The 27,175-nt window shown below is 42.3% G+C and overlaps 1 protein-coding gene across 1 annotated transcript in view; it reads left to right on the plus strand.

The window, feature by feature from the left end:
* ash2l (ash2 like, histone lysine methyltransferase complex subunit) overlaps positions 1-27,084 on the plus strand; it is a 38,506-nt gene extending 11,422 nt beyond the window's left edge. The window contains exons 9-13 of the mRNA XM_037692574.1: positions 4,726-4,743; positions 12,579-12,678; positions 26,148-26,365; positions 26,490-26,657; positions 26,816-27,084. Of these exons, the coding sequence (XP_037548502.1) occupies positions 4,726-4,743; positions 12,579-12,678; positions 26,148-26,365; positions 26,490-26,657; positions 26,816-27,084 (773 nt within the window). The remainder of the gene's footprint in view (positions 1-4,725; positions 4,744-12,578; positions 12,679-26,147; positions 26,366-26,489; positions 26,658-26,815) is intronic.
* The last annotated feature ends 91 nt before the right edge of the window (positions 27,085-27,175 follow it).

Below are 27,175 nucleotides of genomic sequence, written 5' to 3' on the forward strand. Positions count from 1 at the left end.
GTTGACTCATCAAATTGTAGAAAGAAACACTGACATTGTTTTTTGTCCTTTTTAAGCTGCACATCCACAGCCATCCCCTCACATCACCATGCTGCAGTATTCTGGGACTGCTGCACATTTTTTATAGCAGCTACAATCTCAATTTTATTTTTAAAATCACGAGGAAGTGCATCCACATCCTCAATGAATGCGTTAATAACCTCGCCATTGCTGAAAGACTTTTTTCTTGGGTCAGAATGAAGCTGACCCAGTATGAGGCTATCGTAGCAGCCTTACCTTTAGTGTTGGGCCGGGTGAAAACTGTCTGCTTCGCTGCGAGCTTGTTTTTCAGCTCCTGAACTTTATGGGTTCGTAAAGCAGTTTTAGGAGGGAAATGCATCTCATAGTGTTCGTGCGTGGTCTTGAAGTCCTGTTCCAAGTTACCCTTTTTGAACAAGGCAGTGCTTGCATGACAAGTAAGACAGACTTCATATTTGAGAAAACAACAAAACAATAGTCCTCTTTGGCTCCTCCCACTCCAGGTGAAAATAAAAAAATGTTGCTTGTCTGTTAACTTGTCAGCCAGTGATCATACTCGGCTTTGTGAGCGCGTGAAGCTAAAGTCTCACAAGATATTTTAAGTCAGGGTGCCCAAAAATAACGTGACTGTTGCAAACGAGACCTGGTTATGTCTCGCGAGAATTTAAAAAGAGGCTGGGCGCTTTTATAGTCAAGGTTTGAGCATAAAATACTGTGTAAAATAAAATAAAAAAAACTAAGTTGTGTTCTACAATTCATGCGATCAACTAGAAACCTGTCTGCGACTGACTGGTTGGGTTGGGCACCCCTGCTTTAGACTGAAGTTGACCTACTACTGACACCCCTCTGATTCTGTGGCAGATACAGTGTAAAGTTGGGGTTATCTTTTTCATTTCTCCACTTTATCAAATCATTGTCTTTTTATACACCTGAATTTACTTCACTGGACTCTGTAAGCACACACAAGAGTGAACCGCCTCTCTTTTGTAATACACAGTAATACACATTCAATGTATGAAATGGCTTTGGTTTTGACATAAATGAAGGTGGACAAAGTGACCTTTAACTTCCACTGTACATTGAAACCAAATGTTTTGTGGTGGTCTGCCTTAATTTATTTTTGGAATCAGAGCTTGTGCATTAAGGGAGCTGTACCATCATTGTGAAAGCCCTGCCCACACACCCATCCAACCACCTAACAGGTTGTCATTTTGTCAATCATAATGTAATATGACATGTTTTAAAGCCTCAAATAAGTTATTGAACTTATAATAATGTAAGGTTTCAAAAACTTTATTTGAACATACAGGAGCATGGAACAAATCATGTGAACCAACAGAAATCAACACCTTAAAAAATGATCTGATGTGGATTTTAATTTGTTTTAGTCAGGAAATTGTCCCATTCATTTACATGGGATAGCAGCTCTTCATGTCCCTGCAGGACTTAAAAATTGTACTACAGTAAGCCTATTTGAGGGCGTTCATCCTTTGAGACTTCGATGTCCGGCTTCTGGTCCCTTCTCTAGTCATATGACTCAGTGGTTTAAACTAAAATGTCTTGGTTTATAATTACATTTGTGTTTGCCAATAGACGGCAGTAACACAGAAGCATCTAAAAAAATTAGAACATAGTAAAAAAGTTCAGGGTTTTTTTTAATTTTTTTTTTATTTTGGTCAATCATTTCAGAAAGTGAAACTCATTTTATATAGAATCATCACACACAGAGTGGCATAATTCAGTTCAGTTTATTTATACAGTGCCAAGTCACAACAGAAGTCGTCTCAGGGCACTGTAAATTTCAAGCGTTTACTTTTTATAATTTTGATGATTATGGCTTACAAATGATGAAAAACTAAAATTCCATCCATCCATCATCTTCCTCTTGTTCCGAAGTCGGGTCGCGGGGCAGCAGCTTGAGCAGGGAGGTCCACACATCTCTTTCCATAGCCACCTCTTCCAGCTCTTCTGGGAGGGCTCCATGGTGTTCCCAGGACCACTGAGAGACATAGTCTCTCCAGCTTGTCCTGGGTCTTCCCTGGGGTCTCCTCCCAGTCAGACATGCCCGAAGCACCTCTCTAGGGAGGAATCCTTACCAGATGCCCAAACCACCTCAACTGGCTCCACTGGATGTAGAGGAGCAGCGGTTCTACTTTGAGTCTCTCCTGATAACTGAACTTCTCTCCCTAGAAACTCATTTCAACTGCCTGTATCCACGATCTCATTCTTTCGGTCACTACCCAGAGCTCATGACCATAGGTGAGGGAAGGAATATAGACCAACCAGTAAACAGGGAGATTTGCCCTACAGCTCAGCTCTCTTCTTACACTCCATTCTTCCCTCACTCGTGAACAAAACCCCGAGATACTTGAACTCCTCCACTTGAGGCAGAACCTCACCCTCGACCTGAAAAGAGTAATCCACACTTTTCCAACTGAGGACCATGGCCTCAGATTTTGAGGTGCTGATTCTCATCCCAGCCGCTTCACACTCGTCTGCGAACCGTTCCAGTGAGAGCTGAAGATCACGGCACGATAACACCAATAGGACCACATCATCTGCAAAGAGCACAGATGGAATCCAGAGGGCACCAAACCAGACTCCTGCCCCCTGGCTGCACCAAGAAATTCTGTCCATAAAAGTTATGAACAGAATCCGTGACAACGGGCAGTCCTGGCATAGTCCGACTCCCACCCTGAAGGGGTCCAACTTACTAAGCATTGTGAACCAAGCTCTCGCACCGCTTGTATAGGGACTGAACAGCCCGCCCTCAATGTCCATGCAATGTTGCAAATGTGTGTCAACCAAGACAGTCCCACAACATCTAGAGCCTTCAGGAAATCGGAGTGGATCTTACCACCCTCTGAGCCCTGCAGCCGCAGTGCTTTTTAACTACCTCAGCCATCTCAGTCATGGTTATGGACAGACCAACCCCAAAGTCCCCCAACTCAGCTTCCTCCATGGAAGATGTGCTGGTGGGATTGAGAAGGTCCAAGAAATATTCCTAAAATCCCACAATTCAATGTCTCAGAAAATTAGAGAATTGTGAAGAAGTTTAGTATTGGACACTCATGGTGTCACACCCTAATCAGCTAATTTATTCCTAAACAAATGTCGTATTCCTGAAATCAAGTCACTTCTGAACCAGAGACAACACCAGAAGCATCTTACCTCGCAGAGGAGCCAAAGAACTGGTTTGTGGCTCAGCGGTCCAATGTCCTCTTTTCAGATGAAGGTACATTTTCATGTCATTTGTAAATCAAGGTCCCAGAGTCTGGAGGAAGAGTGGAGAGGTCCCGAATCCATGTTACTGAAGTCCACAATGAAGTTTCCACAGTCAGTGATGGTTTGGGTCCATGTCCTCTGCTGGTTCTGGACCATTGTGTTTTTAGAAGTCCACAGTCAACGCAGCATCTACCAGGACATTTTAGGGACTTCATGCTTCCTTCTGCTGACGAACTTTATGGAGATGCTGATTTCATTTTCCAGCAGGACTTGGTTCCTGCCCACACTGACAAAGCTGCCTGTGTAATATTCTAATTTTGTTTTTTCATTTTTTTTTAAGCCGACATCATCAAATTTACAAGAAATAAAGGCTTGAAATATTTCACACACTGTGTAATGACTCTATGTATGCTCTGACATGACTGACAAAAAGAAAATAACTTTTTCACTGTACAGTAGTCCCTCGCTACGTCGTGGTTCATTTATCGCGGACTCGCTCTATTGCGGTTTTTCAAAATAAGATTGGACATGACACACAATTGGCTGACTGATGGATGAGCCGCACAATCAGCATGAAATTTTTATTTAAAATTAGTTGTTTAAAATTGTTTAGCACCTGCTGCACATTTGTGCAGCCCACACTGCAGGATAAACTTCCTTCTGCAGCTGATCAGCTGTTGTCTGTGCAGCGTGGAGAAGTGGACATGACTAAGAACGCATGCAGGCAGCTGATAGCAGAGGAGGCAGAGCTAAAATCATGACATTCTGTGCTCTTTTAGAGCGTTTTGAAACATTGTTTAGAATATTGCAAGAGTGGGAAGAGTTTAAAACGCCTTACTACTTGTACTGCTATTCCTACTTCGCGGCTTTTCACTTATCATGGGGAATGTAACCCTTGCAATAATCGAGGGACCACTGTACAGTACTCTATTTTCAATGTAAAGCCCATGGGGGCAGAGATGGGGTAGAGGCAGGGCCGACCTGGGACCTATAGGTCCCAGGCTTGATCCCCAGCCATCCCCACATGTCGTTGGGTCTCTGAGCAAGACACCCAATCCCCAATTGCGCCCCGGGCGCTTACATAGCTGCCCACTGCCCCACCCGGGTGCATCCCAGGTGCGATGAGTTAAATGTAGAGAATTAATTTTGCCATTGTATGGGAACATACATTGATGACAACACATAGCACTTTACTATAGAGTCAAAGGTTTGCTGCTTGTTCTAACACAAGCTACCCAGTGAGTGGATGAGCTGCCAACTTTGGTGGTTTTATTTTGGTTTAGCTTTTGAAATGTTTGGCTAAATAAAATAAATTTATATTCTGTTTGGATGAAGATATAGTTTGCATTTTACTTTTTAAACTGGCAACAAAAGACTCCAAGACTGTGCTGGGTAATGAATTAAAGTTTGGTGTAAAATCAGCTGACATGACTTGGATTTAGAAATGTGTTGACCATAGTGATTGTGTGCATTGTTTTCCAGGTGGATCTACTTTCTCAGGTGAATATGTGGTATTTTGGTCCCTGAAGCTTATCAGTGTGTTTTGTGTCTTGTTAACCCTCTGGATAGAAGTTGGCCCTGAGGTTTCAGTTCCCCTCCAGTTTGCTTTTTTTTCCCTGAACTCCTCTCTAACCAAACTGATTCTGAACAAGCATCTTGTGGGCAACTTTATCCATGTGCAGTTGTATTCTTGTCTGCTCTCTGCATCTCTTTGGTGCTCCTCCTCCTTCACAAAAAAAGGCTTACCTCCCCCCATTGGTGAATATACTTTTCACGTCCCCGGCTGACTGCTAACAGGGTCTGAAACCCTCCAGAGTCTCTCCCGACTGAAATGGCAGTCTGCTCTTCAACGTGAAGTCCACTTGAGTTCAGAGTGCCATTTCTGATTTGCAGATGGCTTTTACCAATACTTATTAGTCTCACCCTCTTCACTTTTCCTTGGTTGCAGATTTGTTTGTAAAATAACATTAGAACCATTAAATTTCATTTTCAAAAATTTAAATTTCATTTCATTTATTCTGAGGTCCAAACTAACATTTTTCACATTTGAAAGCCAGTGTTTCAATTAGTTAAATCTGCCAAAATCTGTTACCTATGAAGGTGAATAAATTTTCTTATTGCAGCTCCTGTTCCTTTTTATTCAAACATTTTAGAAATACCAGAAAATTTAACAAGATTACTTACTTCAGCATGATGTTGGACTAACTGATTAAAAACATTAGGTTTACTTTTTGAAGCAAATTATCATTCTCAGCCATTAAATACACTGAACAAAAATACAAACGTAACACTTTTGTTTTTGACTCCAATTTTGAAGAGCTGAACTCAAAGGTCTAAGACTTTTTCTTTAGGGTGTATTCACACCAGCCCTGTTTAGTCCGCTTTAATCGAACTCTAGCTCGTTTTCCTAGAAAGTCCGGTTCGTTTGGGGAGGTGTGAATGCGCCATCAAACTCTGTCACGGAACAAAAAGGCAAACTCTGGCCCAGGCTAAATCCTAGGTCTCGGTCCGGTGGAAGAGAACTCCAGCGCGGTTCGAGTACAGTGTGAATGTAAACAGACCGAGCCCCGCTCCATAAGCGAGAAGTGGAGGACAGCGCAGGGCAAATAAACATGCATTTCTCTTATCTTATATGGAGCCGTCAGCTGCCTTGTGTGAAAAACAACATTCTCCATGGTTTTCTGCCTCATCTTCTGCTCATGCTGAGTCCATTTTTGAAAAATGACAAAATATAACTCCTAAAACTGCTAAAACTTGATGTCACTCATAAAAAAGTTAAATCTGGTCCTCTGGACATTCAAAAAAAACAAAATAAAGCAAAACAACAAAAAAATGTAGAAACGTTTCGTCTTTCATCCGAAGTTTCTACATTTTTTTGTTGTTTTGCTTTGTTTTGTTTTTTTGAATGTCCAGAGGACCAGATTTAACTTTTTTAGATTTTTCTACCTGGATTATTGAGCATGCATCAGGATATTTTGATGCCACTCCGTTTTTATTTTTATTTCCAGAAGAAGAAGTGTCTTCAGAGGTTTTTGTGTTGTTTCTTTCAGTAGTTCTTGGTGCAGCGCCCCCACAGGCAAGCGGGGTAATAGGTTGGTTCAATAGGTTGGCTCGTCTGCACAGTGCAGTGTGAATGCAAACGCACCAGCTCAAATGTAAACAAAAGTTCATGAATATTGGTCCCGAACCGAGTCTACTGGACTATCAGGTGTGAAAACAACCTTAGACTCAACAGGCCTTTTCCTCTCAAATATTGTTCACACATTTGTGTAACGCTGTGTTAGTAAGCACTTCGCCTTTTGTAGAGATTATCCATCCACCTCACAGGTGAGGCAGATCAAGATGCTGCTTACAGCATGATTAGTGCACAGGTATGCCATAGGCTGACCACAATAAATGGTCATTCTAGAATGTGCAGTTTTATCACACAGCACAATGACACAGATTTCACAGGTTTTGAGGGAGCGTGCAGTTGGCATGCTGACTGCAGGAATGTCCACCAGATCTGTTGCCTGTGAACTGAATGTTCATTTCTCTACCATAAGCCATTTCCAAAAGTGTTCCAGGGAATTTGGCAGTACATCCAACCAACCTCACAACCACAATCCACATTTAAATACACCAGCCCAGGACCTCCACATCCAGCATCTTCACCTCCAAGATCATCTGAGTCCAGCCACCTGGACAACTGCTGCAACAATTGGTTTGAATAACCAAAGAATTTTTGCACAAAGAGTCCTCATCGGGGTCCCCACCTGACTGCAGTTCATCGTTGTAACTGGCTTGACTGGGCAAATTCTCAAACTCTATGGCGTATGGCACGTTGGAGAGGCGATCTCCTCACAGATGAATCCCGGTGTTCACTGTACAGGGCAGATGGCAGACATATGGTTTTGTGTGGGTGAGCGGTTTGCTGATGTCAGCGTTGTGAATCGAGTGGCCCATGGTGGCGGTGGGGTTTTGGTATTCAGGAAGGCATATGTTATGGACAACAAACACGGTAGCATTTTATTGATGGCATTTTGAATGCACAAAGATACAGTGACTAGATCCAGAGGCCCATTGTTGGACCATTCATCCATGACCATTAACTCATGTTGCAGCATCCATCCATCAATTATCTTTTACCCGCTTCTTCCATTTTGGTTCACGGGGGTTGCCAGTGCCCATGTCCAGCAGTCACTGTGCGAGGGGCGGGGTACACCATGGACAGGTCTCCAGTCCATCACAGGGACACAAGAGACAAACAACCATTCACTCTCTCTCTCTCACACCTAGGGACAATTTAGAGTTACCAGTCAGTCTAACATGCATGTTTTTGGTCTGTGGGAGGAAACTGGAGTACCTGGAGAAAACCCACGCATGCACGGAGAGAACATGCAAACTCCACACAGAAAGGCCCCCAGACCAGGATTTGAACCAGGGACCTGCTCACTGAGAGACAGCAGCTCTACCAGTTGTGCCACCGTGCTGCCCATGTTGCAGCATGATAATTCAATTTTCAATTCAGTTTATTTATATAGCGCCAAATCACAACAAAGTTGACTCGGCACTTTACAGGAAAATTCACATACATAAAAAAGCCAATTAGTAAAGTTCTCTATTTAAGGAATCAGCAGACAAGTTGAATCTTCACTTCATCACAGTCTCCCATTCTGAGCAAGCACTGTGGCAACAGTGGAAAGGAAAAACTCCCTTTTAAAAAGAAGAAACCTCCAGCAGAACCAGGCTCAGGACAAGCAGCCATCTGCTTTGACTGACTGGTTTGAGAGGACAGAAAGGAGAGACAAACGAACACAGAGTGTTGGGTCCAAAAATAGGTCCAGGTGTACCTGAAAGACAAAAATTCATGTTAAGGATAGAAAAAATAATTACAAATACAAAACAGGTTGAGCAGAGTGAGTAAAGACAGTAGCAGAGTGAAAAAGTGTGGTCAGTTTGTCCTCCAGCAGTCTAAGCCTATATCAGCATAACTAAGGGATAGCTCAGGAAACCCAAGCCGACCCTAACTATAGGATTTATCAAAAAGAAAGTCTTAATCCCAGTCTTAAAACTGGACAATGTGTCAGCCTCATGGACAGAAACTGGAATTTGGTTCCACAAGAGAGGAGCCTGAAAACTGAAAGATCTGCCTCCCATTCTTTTCTGTAATGCACTGCCACATGTTGCTAGGACCTGTACACAATTCTTGGAAGCTGAAAACATGCTAGTTCTTGCATGGCCAGGATACTCACCAGACATGTCACCCATTGAGCATGTTTGGGAAGCTCTGGATCAGCATATATTACCACTTGTCCAGCAACTTCACACAGACATTGAAGAGAAGTGGTCCAACACTCCACAGGCCACAATCAATAACCTGATCAACTCTATGTGAAGGAGATGTGTAGCACTGCATGAGGCAAATGATGGTCACACCAGATACTGACTGGTCCCTCCACGATATAGTAAAACTGCACATTCTAGAGTGACCTTTTTTTGTGGTCAACCTAATGCACACCTTTGCACTAATCATGCTGTCTAATCAGCATCTTGATCTGCCTCATCTATGAGGTGGATGGATTATCTTGGCAAAGGAGAAGTGCTCACTAACACAGAGTTACACACATTTCTGAACAATATTTGAGAGGAAAAGTCCTGTTGTAAACACAGAAAAAGTCTTAGATCTTTGAGTTCAGCTCATGAACAATGGGAGCAAATACAAAAGTGTTACGTTTATATTTTTGTTCAGTGTGTTTAGTTCAGTTGATAATAAATTGTTCAGTTGTTAGTGGCCCTTTTCAAAAAATCACACTGTCTCTTGTGTGTTGCTTTCTTAATTCTCTTTAAATATCTAAAATTTGATGATTTTCTAAAGTGAGACCCTGCCAGAGTTAATTTTAGTAGACTTTTATATTTAAATTAGAAGTTAGCCATACAGACTGAACAAATGGCGGTGTGACATTGAAGAGGTAACATCAGAGACTGATGGTGTTTGGTAAAATGCCATGCTAATTAATTCCTGCCTTTTTTGCTCGCTCCCCTCCCCCTGTGGACCTGATAACCTGCTTTTGCTCATTGTGTGTGTGCGTGTGCGTTTGTGTTCAGTGGCAGGCTCTAATGGCGTTATCATTAGTAAGACATAAAATGTCAGCTTGTTGTGTCAAAGCATTGCCCTGCAAAAGTTTTCCATCGTTGTTGCATTACAAGCTGTACTTTAATTAACATGTTTGTAATGAGCCTTTTAAAAAACTGATAACTGAAACTGTATATATAATTTTTACTAAAGAAAATACTATTCAGATGTTCTCTCATTCTTAGTTACTACAGTACCTTGCGAAAGTATTCGGCCCCCTTGAACTTTTCAACTTTTTGCCACATTTGAGGCTTCAAACAAAGATATAAAATTTACATTTTTTATGAAGAATCAACAACAAGTGGGACACAATCGTGAAGTGGAATGAAATTTATTGGATGTGTCAAACTTTTTTAACAAATAAAAAACTGAAAAGTGGGGCGTGCGATATTATTCGGCCCCTTTACTTTCAGTGCAGCACACTCACTCCAGAAGTTCAGTGAGGATCTATGAATGATCCAATGTTGTCCCAAATGACTGATGATGATAAATAGAATCCACCTGTGTGTAATCAAGTCTCCGTATAAATGCACCTGCTCTGTGATAGTCTCAGGGTTCTATTCAAAGAGCAGAGAGCATCATGAAGACCAAGGAACACACCAGGCAGGTCCGAGATACTGTTGTGGAGAAGTTTAAAGCCGGATTTGGATACAAAAATATTTCCCAAGCTTTAAACATTCCAAGGAGCACTGTGCAAGCAATCATATTGAAATGGAAGGAGTATCAGACCACTGCAAATCTACCAAGACCCGGCCGTCCCTTTAAACTTTCATCTCAAACAAGGAGAAGACTGATCAGAGATGCAGCCAAGAGGCCCATGATCACTCTGGATGAACTGCAGAGATCTACAGCTGAGGTGGGAGAGGCTGTCTATAGGCCAACAATCAGTCGTACACTGCACAAATCTGGCCTTTATGAAAGAGTGGCAAGAAGAAAGCCATTTCTCAAAGATATCCATAAAATGTGTTGTTTAAAGTTTGCCACAAGCACCTGGGAGACACACCAAACATGTGGAAGAAGGTGCTCTGGTCAGATGAAACCAAAATCCAACTGTTTGGCCACAATGCAAAATTATATGTTTGGCGTAAAAGCAACACAGCTCATCACCCTGAACACACCATCCCCACTGTCAAACATGGTGGTGGCGGCATCATGGTTTGGGCCTGCTTTTCGTCAGCAGGGACAGGGAAGATAGATGGGGCCAAATACAGGACCATTCTGGAAGAAAACCTGTTTGAGTCTGCAAGAGACCTGAGACTGGGACGGAGATTTATCTTCCAACAAGACAATGATCCAAAACATAAAGCCAAATCTACAATGGAATGGTTCACAAATAAACGTATCCAGGTGTTGGAATGGCCAAGTCAAAGTCCAGACCTGAATCCATTCGAGAATCTGTGGAAAGAGCTGAAGACTGCTATTCACAAACGCTCTCCATCCAACCTCACTGAGCTCGAGCTGTTTTGCAAAGAAGAATGGGCAAGAATTTCAGTGTCTCCATGTGCAAAACTGATAGAGACATACCCCAAGAGACTTGCAGCTGGAACTGCAGCAAAAGGCGGCGCTACAAAGTATTAACGCAAGGGGGCCGAATAATATTGCATGCCCCACTTTTCAGTTTTTTATTTGTTAAAAAAAAGTTTGACACATCCAATAAATTTAATTCCACTTCACGATTGTGTCCCACTTGTTGTTGATTCTTCACAAAAAAAAATTTAATTTTATATCTTTATGTTTGAAGCCTGAAATGTGGCAAAAAGTTGAAAAGTTCAAGGGGGCCGAATACTTTCGCAAGGCACTGTGTATAGTGCTGTCGGTTTCTTTGAGTAGTTAAAGGGATATTCCAGTCAGTTTAGAATGGGGTTCTGTAGAAAGGTTATAAACAATTAATATCTTACCTGTTGTAGATACTGTAGCTGTTTGAACCATCTCAGTATGGAGAAATAGTTTCTTTCTGACAAGACTGGCAAGCTAACTTCTCATCCAAACACCACTGTGTTTCGATGAGTTGTCCTAAATGGCTCCAATCTAAAAACAATTTGTAAGAATTCATACTTTTCATAGAGCTAAAGAACAATTTTGCAAGCGCAAATAGCAGCAACTCTGATTTATAACACTTCTAGTGCAGCTTGGGGTCAAACCTGGCAGGAACTGCATAATATTTTTGCCAAAATACATGTACTGTATAATTAATAACAGGTAGTAATGTAAAGGTTTAAAGAGGTGTTTGCACTAAACTTTGTCAAGTTTTTAAAAATTCGAAGTCTATAAGATGACAGCGATCCATTTTGGAGCTGGTTTTGTTTTGACAAGCTTGTCTGAGTGGACTCTGTTTCTGTCTTAAAACAAACACGATAGAGCCACATGTGGCACAAACCTGAAAAACTTCATCTCCATTCTGAGGCACGGAGGGGACAGTGTCATGATGAAGGAATGTTTTTTACAGATTTAAAGGAAGATCATTACAACTTGACCCCAAGAAAACTGCAAGTGTTGAGTAGTTTAAAACTGAATATTTAAAATCTTGTGAATTTTCCTTGTTAATACTCAGATGTCAGTCTGAGATGAAGACGCACTCCTAGACATCTGGACTGTTTTTGTAGCAAAAGTGTCTCCACAGAGTTTTTTAAGCTGCATTAGTACATTAAATCTGTGTGAACAGTTCTTTCTTTTTACCTAGTTTCATTGTTTTCTTTCTTGCATAATTAAAAATACAAATAATTTTAAAATGTTGCACATTCTGTGTTGATCAGATGTTATCAATTTAACAATCTTTTTAATTACCGGTTGTAAGGCAACAAAATAAAGGAGTAATAGAAAATTCTATCTGAATGGACAAACTTAAGTATAGCAGTTTGCTATTTAAACAAAGATGAACAATATTCGTGTTGCAAAACTTTCTTACCGATTGTTTCAAAAGACCTTATAGGTTTAAACTTAATACTTTGACGGGTGTACTCCTGTGACTTCAGCTAACTAAAGAATACCATGGAAATGGGAAACCTTCTTGACAGTCTGCTGTGATGGATGTAATACAAAATGAACAAAGCTTAAGCGAGTGATTATTAGAGGGCCGTTGAGTATTTTAAGACTAGTTAATTTGCTGTAATAAGTTGTCAGATGTGTGTGTGCGTGAGAGCATCGCCTTTGCTACTGACTGATCTTGTAATCATTTGTGTTTATTTGGGTTAATTTTATTTATTGTTTTGTTCTTTTGAAGGTGCTCTGGCCCCTGGCCCAGGGAAAGGACGAGGAGCCAAACGTAAGCAGCAGCAGCAACAGGAAGGTACAGCTGCAGGAGCAACAAAGAGAACCAGGAGGTAAGAAATGTATCTGAATGTCTCAATCTTACATAAACTCTTGGATTATGATCAAAACATAACTGACTGATCATGACTGGGGTCACTGAAGACTCTCACTGTTTTTTTTTTATTATTTTTTTTTTTACCTCAGCCACAACAGCGATATTTAATGTAGCACAAGGCTAATTAGAAGATAAATGCAAAATTACAGATACAACATTACCAAAGCTATTTCTAAATTTCTTGATCTACATCATTGGGCTACATTAAAACCTGTTGCCATTCATCAATATCACTGAGTCATTCAGAAGTACCGCAGACAGAGGAGACAGCAACACACTTATAATTATGTAGCAAAAACCTGTGTTAAATGTAAATATAGAACAGTTACTATTCAGTATCATAGAATAGATTACGGTATAATTTCAAGTTTTTATTTTGGACAATTGCTCGCTTCAGGTCCTTCCACAACATTTGGATTGGATTAAGATCAGGACTTTGACTTGGCCATTCTAAAATATGAACTTTAATCTTCTTGAACCATTCTTTGGTAGAACCACTTGTGTGCTTTGGATCACGTTCTTGCTGCATGACCCACCTTCTCTTGAGATTCAGTTCATGGACAGATGTTCTTTCCTTTAGAATTCTCTGATATAATTCAGAATACATTGTTCCATCGATGATGGCAAGCCTTCCTGGCCCAGATGCAGCAAAACAGGCCCAAACCATGATTCTACCATCACCATGTTTCACAGATGGGATAAGGTTCTTAGTTTAGTTCTTAGGTTCTCTGCAGGAATGCAGAGTTTACCTTTCTCCAAACATAACACTTTTCATTTAAACCAAAATGGACCCTGGGTCCTTCGTGACCTCGCCGACTATTCCACGCCTTGCTCTTGGAGTAATATATTTTGTAAGCTGTGATCTTTGTTGGTCCACCACTCCTGGGGAGGGTAGCAATGGTCTTGAATTTCCTCCATTTGTACGCAATCTGTGTGACTGGATTGGTGGAGTCCAAACTCTTTATAAATGGTTTTGTAAACTTTTTCAGCTTGATGAGCATCAACAACTGTTTTTCTGAGGTCCTCAGAAATCTTTTTTCGTGCCATGATCCGCAAACATGTTGTGAAGAGCAGACTTTGATAGATCCGTGTTCTTTAAATCAAACAGGGTGCCCACTCACACCTAATCATCATCTCATTGATTGAAAACACCTAACTTTAATTTAATCTTCAAATTAACTGCTAATCCTAAATGTTCACATACTTTTACCACTCACAAATACACTATATGGCCAAAAGTATTTACTCACCTGCCTTGACTCACATATGAGCTAAAGTGACATCCCATTCCTAATCCATAGGGTTCAATATGACGTTGGTCCACCCTTTGCAGCTAGAACAGCTTCAACTCTTCTGGGAAGGCTATCCACAAGGTTTAGGAGTGTGTTTATGGGGATTTTTGACCATTCTTCCAGAAGCACATTTGTGAGGTCACATACTGATGTTGGACGAGAAGACCTGGCTCTCAGTCTCCGCTCTAATTCATCCCAAAGGTGTTCTATCAGGTTGAGGTCAGGACTCTGTGCAGGCCAGTCAAGTTCATCCACACCAGACTCTGCCATCCATGTCTTTATGGACCTTGCTTTGTGCACTGGTGCACAGTCATGTTGGAAGAGGAAGGGGCCAGCTCCAAACTGTTCCCACAAAGTTGGGAGTACGGAATTGTCCAAAATGTCTTGGTATGCTGAAGCAGTCAGAGTTCCATTCACCGGAACTAAGGTGCCAAGTCCAGCTCCTGAAAACCAACCCTTCACCTTAATCCCCCCTCCACCAAACTTTACATTTGGAACAATGCAGTCAGACAAGCACCGTTCTCCTGGCAACCACCAAACCCAGACTCATCCATCAGATTGCCAGATGGAGAAGCGCGATTCGTCACTCCAGAGAAGGCGCCTCCACTGCTCTAGAGTCCAGTGACGGCGTGCTTTACACCACTGCATCCGACGCTTTGCATTGCACTTGGTGATGTATGGCTTGGATGCAGCTGCTCGACCATGGAAACTCATTCCATGAAGTTCTCTGCACACTGTTCTTGAGCTAATCTGAAGGACACATGAAGTTTGGAGGTCTGTAGTGATTCACTCTGCAGAAAGTTGATGACCTCATTGCACTATGCATTTCAGCATCCACTGACCCTGCTTCGTCAGTTTACGTGACCTACCACTTTGTGGCTGAGTTGCTGTCCCAAACACTTCCATTTTTTCATAATACAGCTGACAATTGACTGTGGAATATTTAGGAGCGAGGAAATTTCACGACTGGATTTATTGCATAGGTGGCATCCTATCAGTTCCACGCTGGAATTCACTGAGCTCTCGAGAGCAACCCATTCTTTCACAAATGTTTGTAAAAACGGTCTGCATGCCTAGGTGGCACCTGTGGCCATGGAAGTGATTTGAACACCTGATTCCGATAATTTGGATGGGTGAACAAATACTTTTGACAATGTAGTGTATGTAATATTGGATCATTTTCATCAATAAATAAATGATAATAATATGTTTGTCTTATTTGTTTAACTGGGTTCTTTATCTATTTTTAGGACTTGTGCGAAAATCTGATGATGGTTCAGATCATATTTAGGCAGAAATATGGAAAATTCTAAAGGCTTCACAAACTTTTAAGCATCACTGTAAAGTCATGGGACAATGAAAGAAAGATATGATAAAATCTCTTAATTTTTTTCATCCATCCATCCATCCATTATCTTCCGCTTGTTCCGAAGTCAGGTCGCGGGGCAGCAGCTTGAGCAGGGAGGCCCAGACATCTCTTTCCACAGCCACTTCTTCTAGCTCTTCTAGGGTGACCCCAATGCGTTTCCTGGCCAACCGAGAGACATAGTCTCTCGAGCATGTCCTGGGTCTTCCCCGGGGTCTCCTCCCAGTTGGACATGCCCGAAGCACCTCCCTAGGGAGGCGTCCAGGGGGCATCCTTACCAGATGCTCGAACCACCTCAACTGGCTCTTCTCGATGTGGAGGAACAGTGATTCTACTCCGAGTCTCTCCTGGATAACTGAACTTCTCACCCTATTTTTAAGAGAATGTCAAGCTACCCTGCAGAGGAAACTCCTTTCATCTACCTGTATCCACAATCTCATTTTTTCGGTCACTACCCAGAGCTTGTGACCATAGGTGAGGGTAGGAACATAGACTGACCAGTAAATAGAGAGCTTTGCCTTACAGCTTAGCTCCCTCTTCACCACAACGAGATATGCAACGCAATACTGCAGACATTGCACCAATCCGTCTGCCAATCTCACGCTCCATTTTTCCCTCACTCGTGAACAAAACCCCGAGATACTTGAACCCCTCCACTTGAGGCAGACCCTCACCCTCGACCTGAAGAAAGTAATCCGCCTTTTCTGGATCAGGACCACGTCTTCAGATTTGGAGGTACTGATTCTTATCCTAGCCGTTTCACACTCGGCTGCAAATCGCTCTGAGAGCTAAAGATCACAGCACAATAACGCCAACAGGACCACATCATCTGCAAAGAGCAGAGATGGAAACTTGAGGCCACCGAACCGGAAACCCTCCACCCCCTGGCTGCACCGAGAAATTATGTCCATAAAAGTTATGAACCGAACCAATGACAATGGGCAAACCCGGCAGAGTCCAACTCCCACCCTGAAGGGGTGCGACTTACTACCAGCAATGTGAACCAAACTTGCACTGCTTGTATAGGGATTGAACAGCCCATAACAATGGGCCCCCAATCCCATACAAATGGAGCACTCCCACAGTGTACCTCGAGGAACACAGTCGAGTGCCTTCTCCAAGTCCACAAAACGCATGTGGGCAAACTCCCATAACCCCTCGAGGACCCTAGTGAGGGTAAAGAGCTGATCCCGTGTTCCATGGCCAGGACGGCTTCCTGGTGCCAAGTGCACTTATGGACACCCTTATGTTCAAACATGGTGTTTGTGATGGACAACAATGACTAGCACAGAAGTCTAACAACAGAACACCGCTCGGGTTGATATCAGAGAGGCTGTTCCTCCCAATCACACCCCTCCAGGTAACACTGTAATTTCCCACATGGGCATTGAAGTCCCCCTGTAGAATAACAGAATTCCCAGTTGGTGCATCTTCCAGCACCCCCGCCAAGGACTCCCAAGAAAGCCAGATACTCTAAACTGTCATTTGGCGCATAAGCACAAACAGCAGTCAGAGCCCGTTCCACTACCCGAAGGTGCAGGGAAACGACCCTCTCATCTACCGGGGAAAACTCCAACACACAGGCACCAAGTCAGGGGGGCTAAAAGTATACTCACACTAGCTCGATGCCTCTCACCATGGGCAATTCCAGAGTGGAATAAAGTCCAGCCCCTCCCCAAGAGATTGGTTCTAGAGCCCATTCTATGCGTCGAGGTGAGCCCAACTGTATCTAGTCAACCTCACGCACAAGCTCAGGCTCCTTCACTACCAACGTTCCATGTCCCAAGAGCCAGCTTTGATAAACTACGGTCAGAGTGCCAAGGTCCCTGCCTTCAGCCACTGCCCATGGATTCACGCACCCGACTCATATGGCCCCTCCTGCAGGTGGTTGGCCCACAGGAAGGCAAACCCATGTTGCTCATTCAGGCTGAGCCTGACTGGGCCAGTTCTCATGGGTAGAGACCTGGTCACCAGGCACTCACTGACGAGCCCCTCCCCCAGGCCTGGCTCCAAGGTCCCCATTAACCCACGTCTGGGCAAGGGACACGTAGTTCCTTGCTGTTTCATGTCCATAAGAGTCTTTGGAATCACTCTTTGTCGGGCCTGTCACCTAGAACCAATCTGCCTTACGAGACTCTACCAGGGGCAATTAAAATTGCCCCAGACAGTGTAACTCGTAGGATCATTCAGGTGCACAAACTCCTCCACCATGATAAGGTGGCGATTCAAGGAGGAGTTTATTTTTTCCACATTGGGGAAATTCAGATGTCACAGTAGCAACAAGACATAGTACGGAAGAAACAAGGAGTAAAACAAAAAAATAAGTAAAACATTCAAAATCTATTTACATAAAAAATATGAACATATACATAGAAATAAGTATGTACAAATATATAGTATGCACATAGACACACAAGATGTATATACATATATGCACTCTATATTGCATCATTTCTGTTTATATACTAGCTAATGTACATAAAAAAGAAGACAAACGGAGGAGAAGTGCAAAAAAATTAAATAATCACAGTTATATGTTCTAATGGCTGTGGGCAGGACTGACCTGCGGTAGCACTCGTTTCTGCACCAGGGATATAAACATCTTGAGCTAAAGGTGCTGCTCAGAGACTCTACAGTGCTGTACAGGGTGTGGAAGGACTTGGCCATGATAGATGATGCTTTGCCATCATCCTTCTCTTTGCCACATCCTCAATAGAGTCCAGTGGGCAGCCCAAGACAGAGCTGGCTCTATTTAGTTTTACCATTACCATACCTATTTTTAACAAGCCTAACCTGCACATCCTTTCCAGCCTGATCCCTCTGCCTTGCCAATTGGTACAAGTCCTTCTCGCCATCTTTAGTGTCCAGCCTCCCATACAAGTCATCTTACGTGTTCCACTTTGCCTTAGCTACCTCCCTCTTTGCTCTACATTGCATCTCCTTATATTCCTGTCTCCTCTCTTCAGTCCTCTCACTGTCATATTTCTTCTTAAATTTAATTAATTTTTAATTTAATTATTTCTATAGCACTTTACACAACCATGGTGATGGTGACCAAAGTGCTTAACAAAAAACAGTACTTAAAATTACAATAGGTTAAAAGCAAGAAAACACAACATAATAGCACAAATAAAACCAGAAATGTCACCACATATTTACGTACTAAAAGATTGTTGGAATAAAAAAGTCTTAAGCTTTGATTTAAAAGGGCCAAGTTCAGTAATCTGACGCAGATCAAGTGGGAGCTTATTCCAGAGTCGAGGTGCGGCCGCAGAAAAGGCACGGTCACCCCAGCGTTTATATTTAGTCCTTGGAACAGAGAGCAGGAGCGGGCTGTCTGACCTCAAAGATCTGGAGCGGGCGGGGAAACTTAGCATCTCAGTTATATAAGGAGGAGCAAGGCCATTCAGAGCTTTAAAAACAAATAATAAAAGTTTAAAATCTATTCTAAAATAGACAGGGAGCCAATGTAGTGAGAATAAAACAGGTGTGATGTGGTCCCATCTAGGAGTGTTGGTTAAAAGGCGCGCTGCTGCATTTTGGACAAGCTGGAGGCGACTCAGTGATGACTGTGGTACACCGACATACAGAGCGTTACAATAATCGAGCCTAGAACTGATAAAAGCATGAACAGCTTTCTCCAGGTCGCGACAATTTAAAAAGGGTTTTCCTTTTTTAAAAGGCGTAAATAAAATAATCCCGACCGGACAACAGAGGCAATATGTTGGGCAAAGTGTAAAGCCTTATCAAAGGTCACCCCAAGGTTTTTCACACAGTCACTGAAGTTAATGTCCAAATTTCCCAGGCCAGTTGCATCTTTGTCATCAAATAAAATCCATTCTGTTTTACTGTCATTTAAAAACAGGAAGTTCTTGTTTAGCCAATGTTTGATTGCAGAGATGCAGTCAAAGAGAGAAAGCATTGGGTTATTGGATCCTGGCCTTAATGGTAAATAGATCTGCAAATCATCTGCATAAAAATGAAAGTTGACATTGTGTTGTCTTATAATAGATCCAAGTGGCAACATGTATAATGAAAAGAGCAAAGGACCCAAAATGGAACCCTGGGGCACCCCACACAGAAGAGGGGCTGTAGAGGAAGAGAAGCCATTGAGCAAGATAGAAAAGGTTCTATCAGATAAATAGGACGTGAACCACTTCAGAGCAGTACCATGAATCCCAACAAAATCATGGAGGCGAGACAGAAGGACAGAGTGGTTCACAGTGTCAAAGGCTGCTGTAAGGTCGAGGAGCACCAGAGCTACTGGGCACCCAGAGTCAACTGACTGAGCTATGTCGTTATGAACTTTCAATAATGCAGATTCTGTGCTATGCCGGGATCTAAAACCAGATTGAAATTTATCCAGGATTGTGCTTTTTTCCAGAAAAGGCTGAATTTGCGTAAGAACAATTTTTTCTAAAACTTTGGAGAGGAAGGATAAATTAGAAATAAGTCTAAAATTTGATAAAACCAAGGGATCAAGATTTGTTTTTTTTGAGAAGGGGGCGGACCGTTGCATGTTTAAAAGCAGAAGGCATAATTCCAATGGACAAACATGAATTGAAAAAAGGAAGAAGGTAAGGACCAACAATATTAAATACCTCTTTCAATAATCTGGTGGGGAGAAAATCAGTGGGGCAGTTGGTGGGTTTAATGGATTTGACTATTTTGTTCAAGAGGGAATAAGACACTGGTTCAAACTGCTCGAATAAAGCAGAACCAGCAGAGATAAAAGAACACTCTGAAACAGAAGTAGCAGGTGTGCCTATGGCTTGTCTAACTGATGCAACTTTATCAATAAAAAAGGAGAGAAAGTTCTCACAGGTGGAGGCTGAGGCATCAGGTAAGACTGAGGTGGGTGGATTTAAAACAGAGTTAATTGTATTAAATAACACCCTGGGGCAGTGGCTACTGTTTGTGATAATGTTAGACAGAAATTGTGATTTTGCATCATTAACAGATCTCTGATACAGAACAAGAGTTCTCCTTAATAAAACCAAAGAATCATGTTGCCTGTCATGCTTCCACTGTCTTTCAGCCCTTCTACATTGTCTCCTGAGTTTGCATGCAGTAGGATTTTTCAGCCAAGGCTCAGCTCTGGGTTTAGGGTGTCTGAACCTCACCGGAGCAATAGAGTCCAGGATCCCAGTGCAGGTATCAGAAAACAATGACAAAAAATCTTTGGGACACAGAGAAACATCAGTACCAACTGAATAAAACTGTGAGTCCATAAAAGCAGTGGTAAACTGTCGGGCACTGGCTGAGGTGAGACAGCGGCGATGACACCCCGCAGCCAGAGGCCTCCTGGCTGGGTGGGGGGCTGTAAATTGGAAAAAAATGGGAAATGATCCGAGATGGCAGACTCAGAAATTTCACAGTGAGAAATGGACAGTCCATGAGAAATAATAAGGTCCAGAGTATGGCCAAGATGATGTGTTGGTGAATTCACTGTTTGTGATAAATTAAAAGAGGCTAAAAGCTTTAAAAACTCAGAAGCCAGTGGGTCGGTGGGACAACAAATATGAATATTAAAATCTCCACAAATAAAAAAACTGTCATAGTTAGAAATAATATCAGCAAGGAATTCAGAGAATTCTTGAATTAATTCCTTATTATATTTAGGTGGGCGATAGGCAACAGCACATAAAACATTCGGGGTGAGCTCAATCACAAATATCTGAAGTTCAAAGGAGGAGTAAGTGATGGTGGGCAGAAGTCTGCATTTAAAATTGTCCTTATAGATAGTGGCAACACCACCACCGCGGCCTGTCAGACGTGGGGAGCTGAAGAAGGAGCAGCCCGAGGGGGAGAGATCAGAAAACGCGCTGTTATCGCCCGGTCTCAGCCACGTTTCTGTCAGCAGCAGAAAGTCCAGAGAGTTTGCGCAGAAGAAATCGTGGAGAATAAAAGTTTTATTTATGACAGATCTAGTGTTCAGAAGAGCCATCCGGATGGAGCACTGGCTGTTATCCTGGGATGCGTGGCCAAAGGAGCGGAGGTTCTCCTGAACCCTGCCACGCCTACAGATCTTTGCACGCCGAAGACCAGGAAATGCGCCGCTGCCGGTGTTCGTATCCACGACGTGTAACCAGCTGTATGGATATTCCATGGGGCATCGTATGTCCACAAAGTTGTATTTCCTGAGAATCTTGCGTGAAGACTGGAATGAAGAAGAGGCGAAGTGATCCCGAAGCTTCACAAGCAACCCACCCCTCCTGCCGCTGCAGGCGACCACAACACAAGGATTCCGTAGAAATGGAGGTATGGATGCCAGGTGAGGTGGAGGAAAAGTCTTGGATCGTCCACAAAGGTCATGAAACGGTACTTTTCCCACGATGGAATTAATATTTAAAAGTGTCTGGCGGTCATAAGTAAACAGTGATGACACAATCTGAACAAAAGTCAGGAAAAATAGCACAAGAAGTAACAACTTGAGGAGAGACAGACGACAAGCCACGTACAACGGCGGAATGAACAGTCATTCCTCTGGGATCTGTCTCACTTTGACTGGCATCGTATTCTGTTAACTGATGACGTGAACTCTGCTTGGAACTATTTCCATAATAATTTCATTTATTTCCTGAACATATATGCTCCTTTTCGTCAGTTCAGAATAAAGGGACGAGACAGCCCCTGGTTTACTCCAGAGCTAGCTGACCTCCTGCACAGGAGAGATCATCTTTGGGCTGCAGCGAGAAAATCTGGCTCAGACACTGATTGGTTGAGTTTTCGACAGATGAGGAATAAATGCACAACTGCTGTCAAAGCAGCAAAACGCAACTATTTCTTATCTCAGACCTCCAAAAATCTAAATGACCCCAACAGATTCTGGAAAACCATCAAATCTCTCTCAGGCACCCCCCAATCATCTGACCTCCCATCACAACTTCTCATTAACTCTGTTCCTGTGTCAAATAAGCACGAGATCCTGAACTGTCTCAACAAACATTTTGTTGCTTCTGGTTCTTTATTTGACACAGTTACTAATGGAAGATCAGCCATTTCACTTAATAACCAAACTTCTACAAATCAAATCCCTCCTACAAGTCAATCCTCAGTTAATCACAGCTTCTCTTTTTCTCCATTCTCAGTCAGTGAGGTCAATAAACTGTTAATAGATCTTGATCCTAAAAAATCTGCAGGTCCAGATGAACTTCCACCTTATTTCTTAAGGCTGGCCGCTCATATCATCACAGTCCCTGTGACCCACATCTTCAATCTCTCCATAAGACAAAACTCCATCCCAGACACTTGGAAAACAGCCTTTGTTCTTCCTTTGCTGAAGGGAGGAGGCCCCACCTCACTGAACAACTATCGACCAATCTCTAAACTCTGCATTTTAGCCAAGGTTCTAGAAAAACTGATAAACTCTCAAATCAAAAATTACCTGGACTCATTTAACATCTTACCTCCACATCAATCTGGTTTCAGGAAACAACACAGCACAACCACTGCTTCACTGAAGGTTCTTAATGATGTTGTTGAAGCACTGGATGCTAAGGATTATTGTGCTGCACTTTTCTTAGACCTGTCTAAAGCTTTTGACACTGTGGATCAGAACATCTTGTGTCATAAACTCTCAGAAATCGGTTTCTCAGATCACACCATTGGTTGGTTCTCTAACTATCTTTCAGACCGGAGGCAATGTGTTCAACATAATGGTACTTCCTCCAGTTATTTAACAGTCAACAATGGTGTACCACAAGGCTCAGTCTTAGGACCCACCCTCTTTACAATCTACATACATAATGTAGGTAAAAACATCCCTAATGCATCCATACATTTCTATGCTGTCGACACAGTTGTTTATTATCGAGCTAAAACTGTTGCTAAGGCTTTCCAGCTTTTGAAATCTGCATTCAACATCATCCAGACTGATTTGTTTCGCCTCAAACTTGTCCTAAATGCCGACAAAATCAAAGGGATGCTTTTTTCAAATAGGAAGTTGGTCCCAGCAGTTCTTCCTCCGATTTTATCCTCAAATGGTGTCCCGATTGAGTTTGTTGATTCCTATAAATAGTTGGGTATCTTGGTCGACTCACATCTCTCTTTTAAGCTCCATGTGGAAAACTTGGTAAAGAAACTGAAAGTTAAACTGGGTTTCTTTTTCAGAAACAGATCCTGTCTAACCCTGAATGCTAGAAAACGCCTTGTATCTGTGACTTTCCTTCCCTCAATTGATTATGGTGATATTATTTACATGAACGCTCCTACAAGAACCCTGCAGATGTTGGATGCTGTCTATCATGGTGCACTAAGATTCATAACTGGCTGTGATTATCGTACCCACCACTGCACACTGTATTCACTAGTTAACTGGACATCATTAACTTCACGCAGACTCTCTCACTGGTATATTTTCATCTTTAAATCACTTCTTGGTCTGTTGCCTTCATATATCTCCTCCTACATGTCTCTGCGTGAGTGCAGCTACGGAGTGCTCTCTTAGGACATTATTACCTGCAGTGTTCTCTCAATGAGGACTGAACTAGGCAAAAGGGCCTTCTCCTATTCCGCTTCTGTTTCCTGGAACATCTTACAAAAAGATTTGAAGCTCTTGACCTTGACCTCTCTAAGTGTCTTTAAGAATCTGTTGGACACCTGGCAGGGTCCAATGCTGACATGTTCCTGTTTTTAGTTTTCTACATTTGTCTTGGAATCTAGCTGTTTTTTGTTTTGTTACTTTTTCCTTTTAGCCATCCTATTTGTTAAAAAAAAACAAAAAACTGTAGTATGCTTTTTTATAACTGTTTATTGTTGTTGCTGTTGTCCATTGTTGTCATCTTTCTTTGTTGAAATCAGGTCTCTCTTGTAAATGAGTCCTCGAGGCTCAATGGGATTTTTCTGTATAAATAAAGGTTGATTGATCTTGTCCTCTTGACTAACCTCTTTCTTTGAATAGCTTCCTGTAATTCAATTTTTCACCACCAGGTTTCCTTATCATTCATTCTATGTCTAGATGACACACCAAGTACCTTCCTACCTGTCTCTGTAATTACTGTTGCTGTAGTAGCCCTGCCATCTGGAAACTCTTTCTTATCACCCATACCCTTTAATCTCCTAATTTCTCACAACATTCTTCTTTTCTCATCTTCCACCATTTGGTCTTCTTCTCTGATTTTACTCTTTTTCTCTTCTTCACAACAACAGTCATTCTACACACAAACATCCAATGCTGTCTGGCCAAGCTCTCCCCTGCCACAACCTTACAGTCCCCAATCTCTCTCAGGTTTCCTCTTCTACATAGAATGTAGTCGACCTGCGTACTCCTTCCTCCACTCTTATAGGTCACTCTATGTTCCTATTTCTTTTGGAAATATGTGTTGACTACAACCATTTCCATTCTCTTTGCAAAGTCCACCACCATCTGTCCTTCCTGGTTTATTTCCTTGACACCAAACCTACCCATCACTTTCTCATCCCCTCTGTTTCCTTTCCCAACATGTCCATTCAGGTCTGCTCCAATAACTACTCTCCTCCCTGAGAATACTCTATATCACTTCATCTAGATCCTTCCAAAATGTATCTGTCTCCTCCACATCACATCCAACTTGTGGAGCATAACCACTGACGATGTTTAGCATCAAACCTTCTACTTCTACCTTCAGGCACATCATCCTATCTGACACTCTCTTCACCTCTACTACATTCTTTGCCAACTACTCCTTCAGGACCACCCCTACTCCATTTCTCTTTCTATCTACACCATGGTCAAACAGTTTAAACTATGGGGTGTCTAACTCACTTACAAAAGGTGGCCAAAATTAAACCCTTTCTCAAACTAAGAGCCAATTTCAGAATCTCAAGTTAGATATCAAACTTTTTTTTTTTGGTTGCAGATTCCTCAACAAAAGTTTGATTGGTCTCATTTGACATTTTCTGTTGCATTTTTGACATCATAATCAAAGATTACTGAAAAAATAAAAGTGATAAAAAGTATTTTACATTTAAAATATCATCTTGGAGGCCAGATAAGATGTCAACGAGGGCATTGGGCCCCGGGGCTTGAGTTTGACACATATGGTATAAACCCTGCTCCAATGCTGCGAGCCTTGCTGCCCTTCCACTTGGTCTTTTGGACACATAAAACATCTACCTTCCTTCTCTGCATCATGTCAGACAGCTCTCTACCTTTGCCTGTTATTGTCCCCACATTTAGAGTTGCAACCCTCAGTTCTACATTCTTGACTTTCCTCTTCTCCCTCTGTCTCCTGACATGTTTCCCTCCTCGTGGTCTTTGACTAACAGAAGCACAATTTCCGCCGGCACCCTGTTTGTCAACAGCACTGGTGGCGGTCATTGTTAACCCAGGCCTCGACCGATCTGGCATGGTTTCGCTTTGATGAGCTTGCATTGTAATTTTGGCAAAAGTGTTTTACATCCAATGCTGTTCCTGACACACCCCTCATCATTTACCTGGGCTTGGGACCAGCACAAGAGATGCACTGGCTCGTGCTCCCTAGTGGCTGGTTCAAATAAGCTACAAAATAATTTAAAAATGAAAGTAGCAGCCAGGTGCAGCTGATCAAATGATCATCATCAGTGTGTGAGAAGTGCTAGCCTTACCTGATAGAAGCACTTTAAATTCAAGTAGTATAGCCAAGTTTTATTTTTTTGTTGTTTATTGGTCGCTTCTTCAAAGGTAAGGGTAACTCCAGTCTATTGTTTGTTTTTTTTTTTTTTTGTTTTTTTTTTCCAACTTTTACATTCAGTCTACATGTTAACACTAGATGATATAAATATGTATTTCTTTCCTTGCCACGGCAGTGATCCTCTCTTCTCGGCGCAGCGGCTCCCCCCCCACGGTTACCCTCTGGAGCATCCATTCAATAAAGATGGGTATCGGTACATCTTGGCAGAACCAGATCCTCATGCTCCAGACCCAGAGAAACTGGAGCTAGATTGTTGGGCAGGCAAACCCATTCCTGGTGACCTGTACCGGGCCTGCCTGTATGAGAGGGTGCTTCTAGCCTTACATGACAGAGGTACTTAAAGTCAAGTAGTCCTTTTAAAGAGTTGTGAAGATTCCTTACTGTAGAGATAGTCTTGAGTTTTATGTTTATACTGTTTCATTTGATTTTGTTTCATGCATTACATGATGTGTTGCAGCACCTCAGTTGAAGATCTCAGATGACCGCCTGACAGTGACGGGAGAGAAAGGGTATTCCATGGTCCGAGCCTCTCATGGTGTGCGGAAAGGCTCCTGGTATTTTGAGGTTTCAGTGGATGACATGCCTCCAGAGACTGCAGCTAGGCTCGGCTGGTCTCAGCCACTTGGTCAGTAGTGCTTCACATTCACACAGACACCTAAGGCATGCTGGTGATGTTCTACATGTTAAACACCACCTTAAAGGTGAAAGATTCAAGTCTGACTGGTGTTTGAACTTGTTTTAATGTCAGAAGAGTTAACTCATTATTCCATGGTTATATTTCAGGTAACCTACAGGCACCTCTGGGCTACGACAAGTTCAGCTACTCATGGCGCAGCAAAAAGGGCACCCGTTTTCACCAATCAATAGGCAAACATTACTCCTCAGGCTATGGCCAGGGGGACACGCTGGGTTTCTTCATAGAGCTCCCTGACGGCACAGAGACAGCCAAGGCTCTACCTGACACATACAAGGACAAGGTAGATGCTTTAAGAACCAACTCTGCTAAACTAGCTGCACAAAACTTCATCACGAACACAACAGACCTCAAATAAAAACCTCAAATAAGCTCTAAATATTCAAAAGCAAACTCAAAGTACAAAGTTTGTTTTCTCAGTCATCCAGGTATGTAACAACAAAAAAGGT

Source organism: Nematolebias whitei, chromosome 18, assembly GCF_014905685.2.
Source record: "Nematolebias whitei isolate Nwh7 chromosome 18, NemWhi1, whole genome shotgun sequence".
NCBI classification, from domain to species: Eukaryota; Metazoa; Chordata; class Actinopteri; order Cyprinodontiformes; family Rivulidae; genus Nematolebias; species Nematolebias whitei.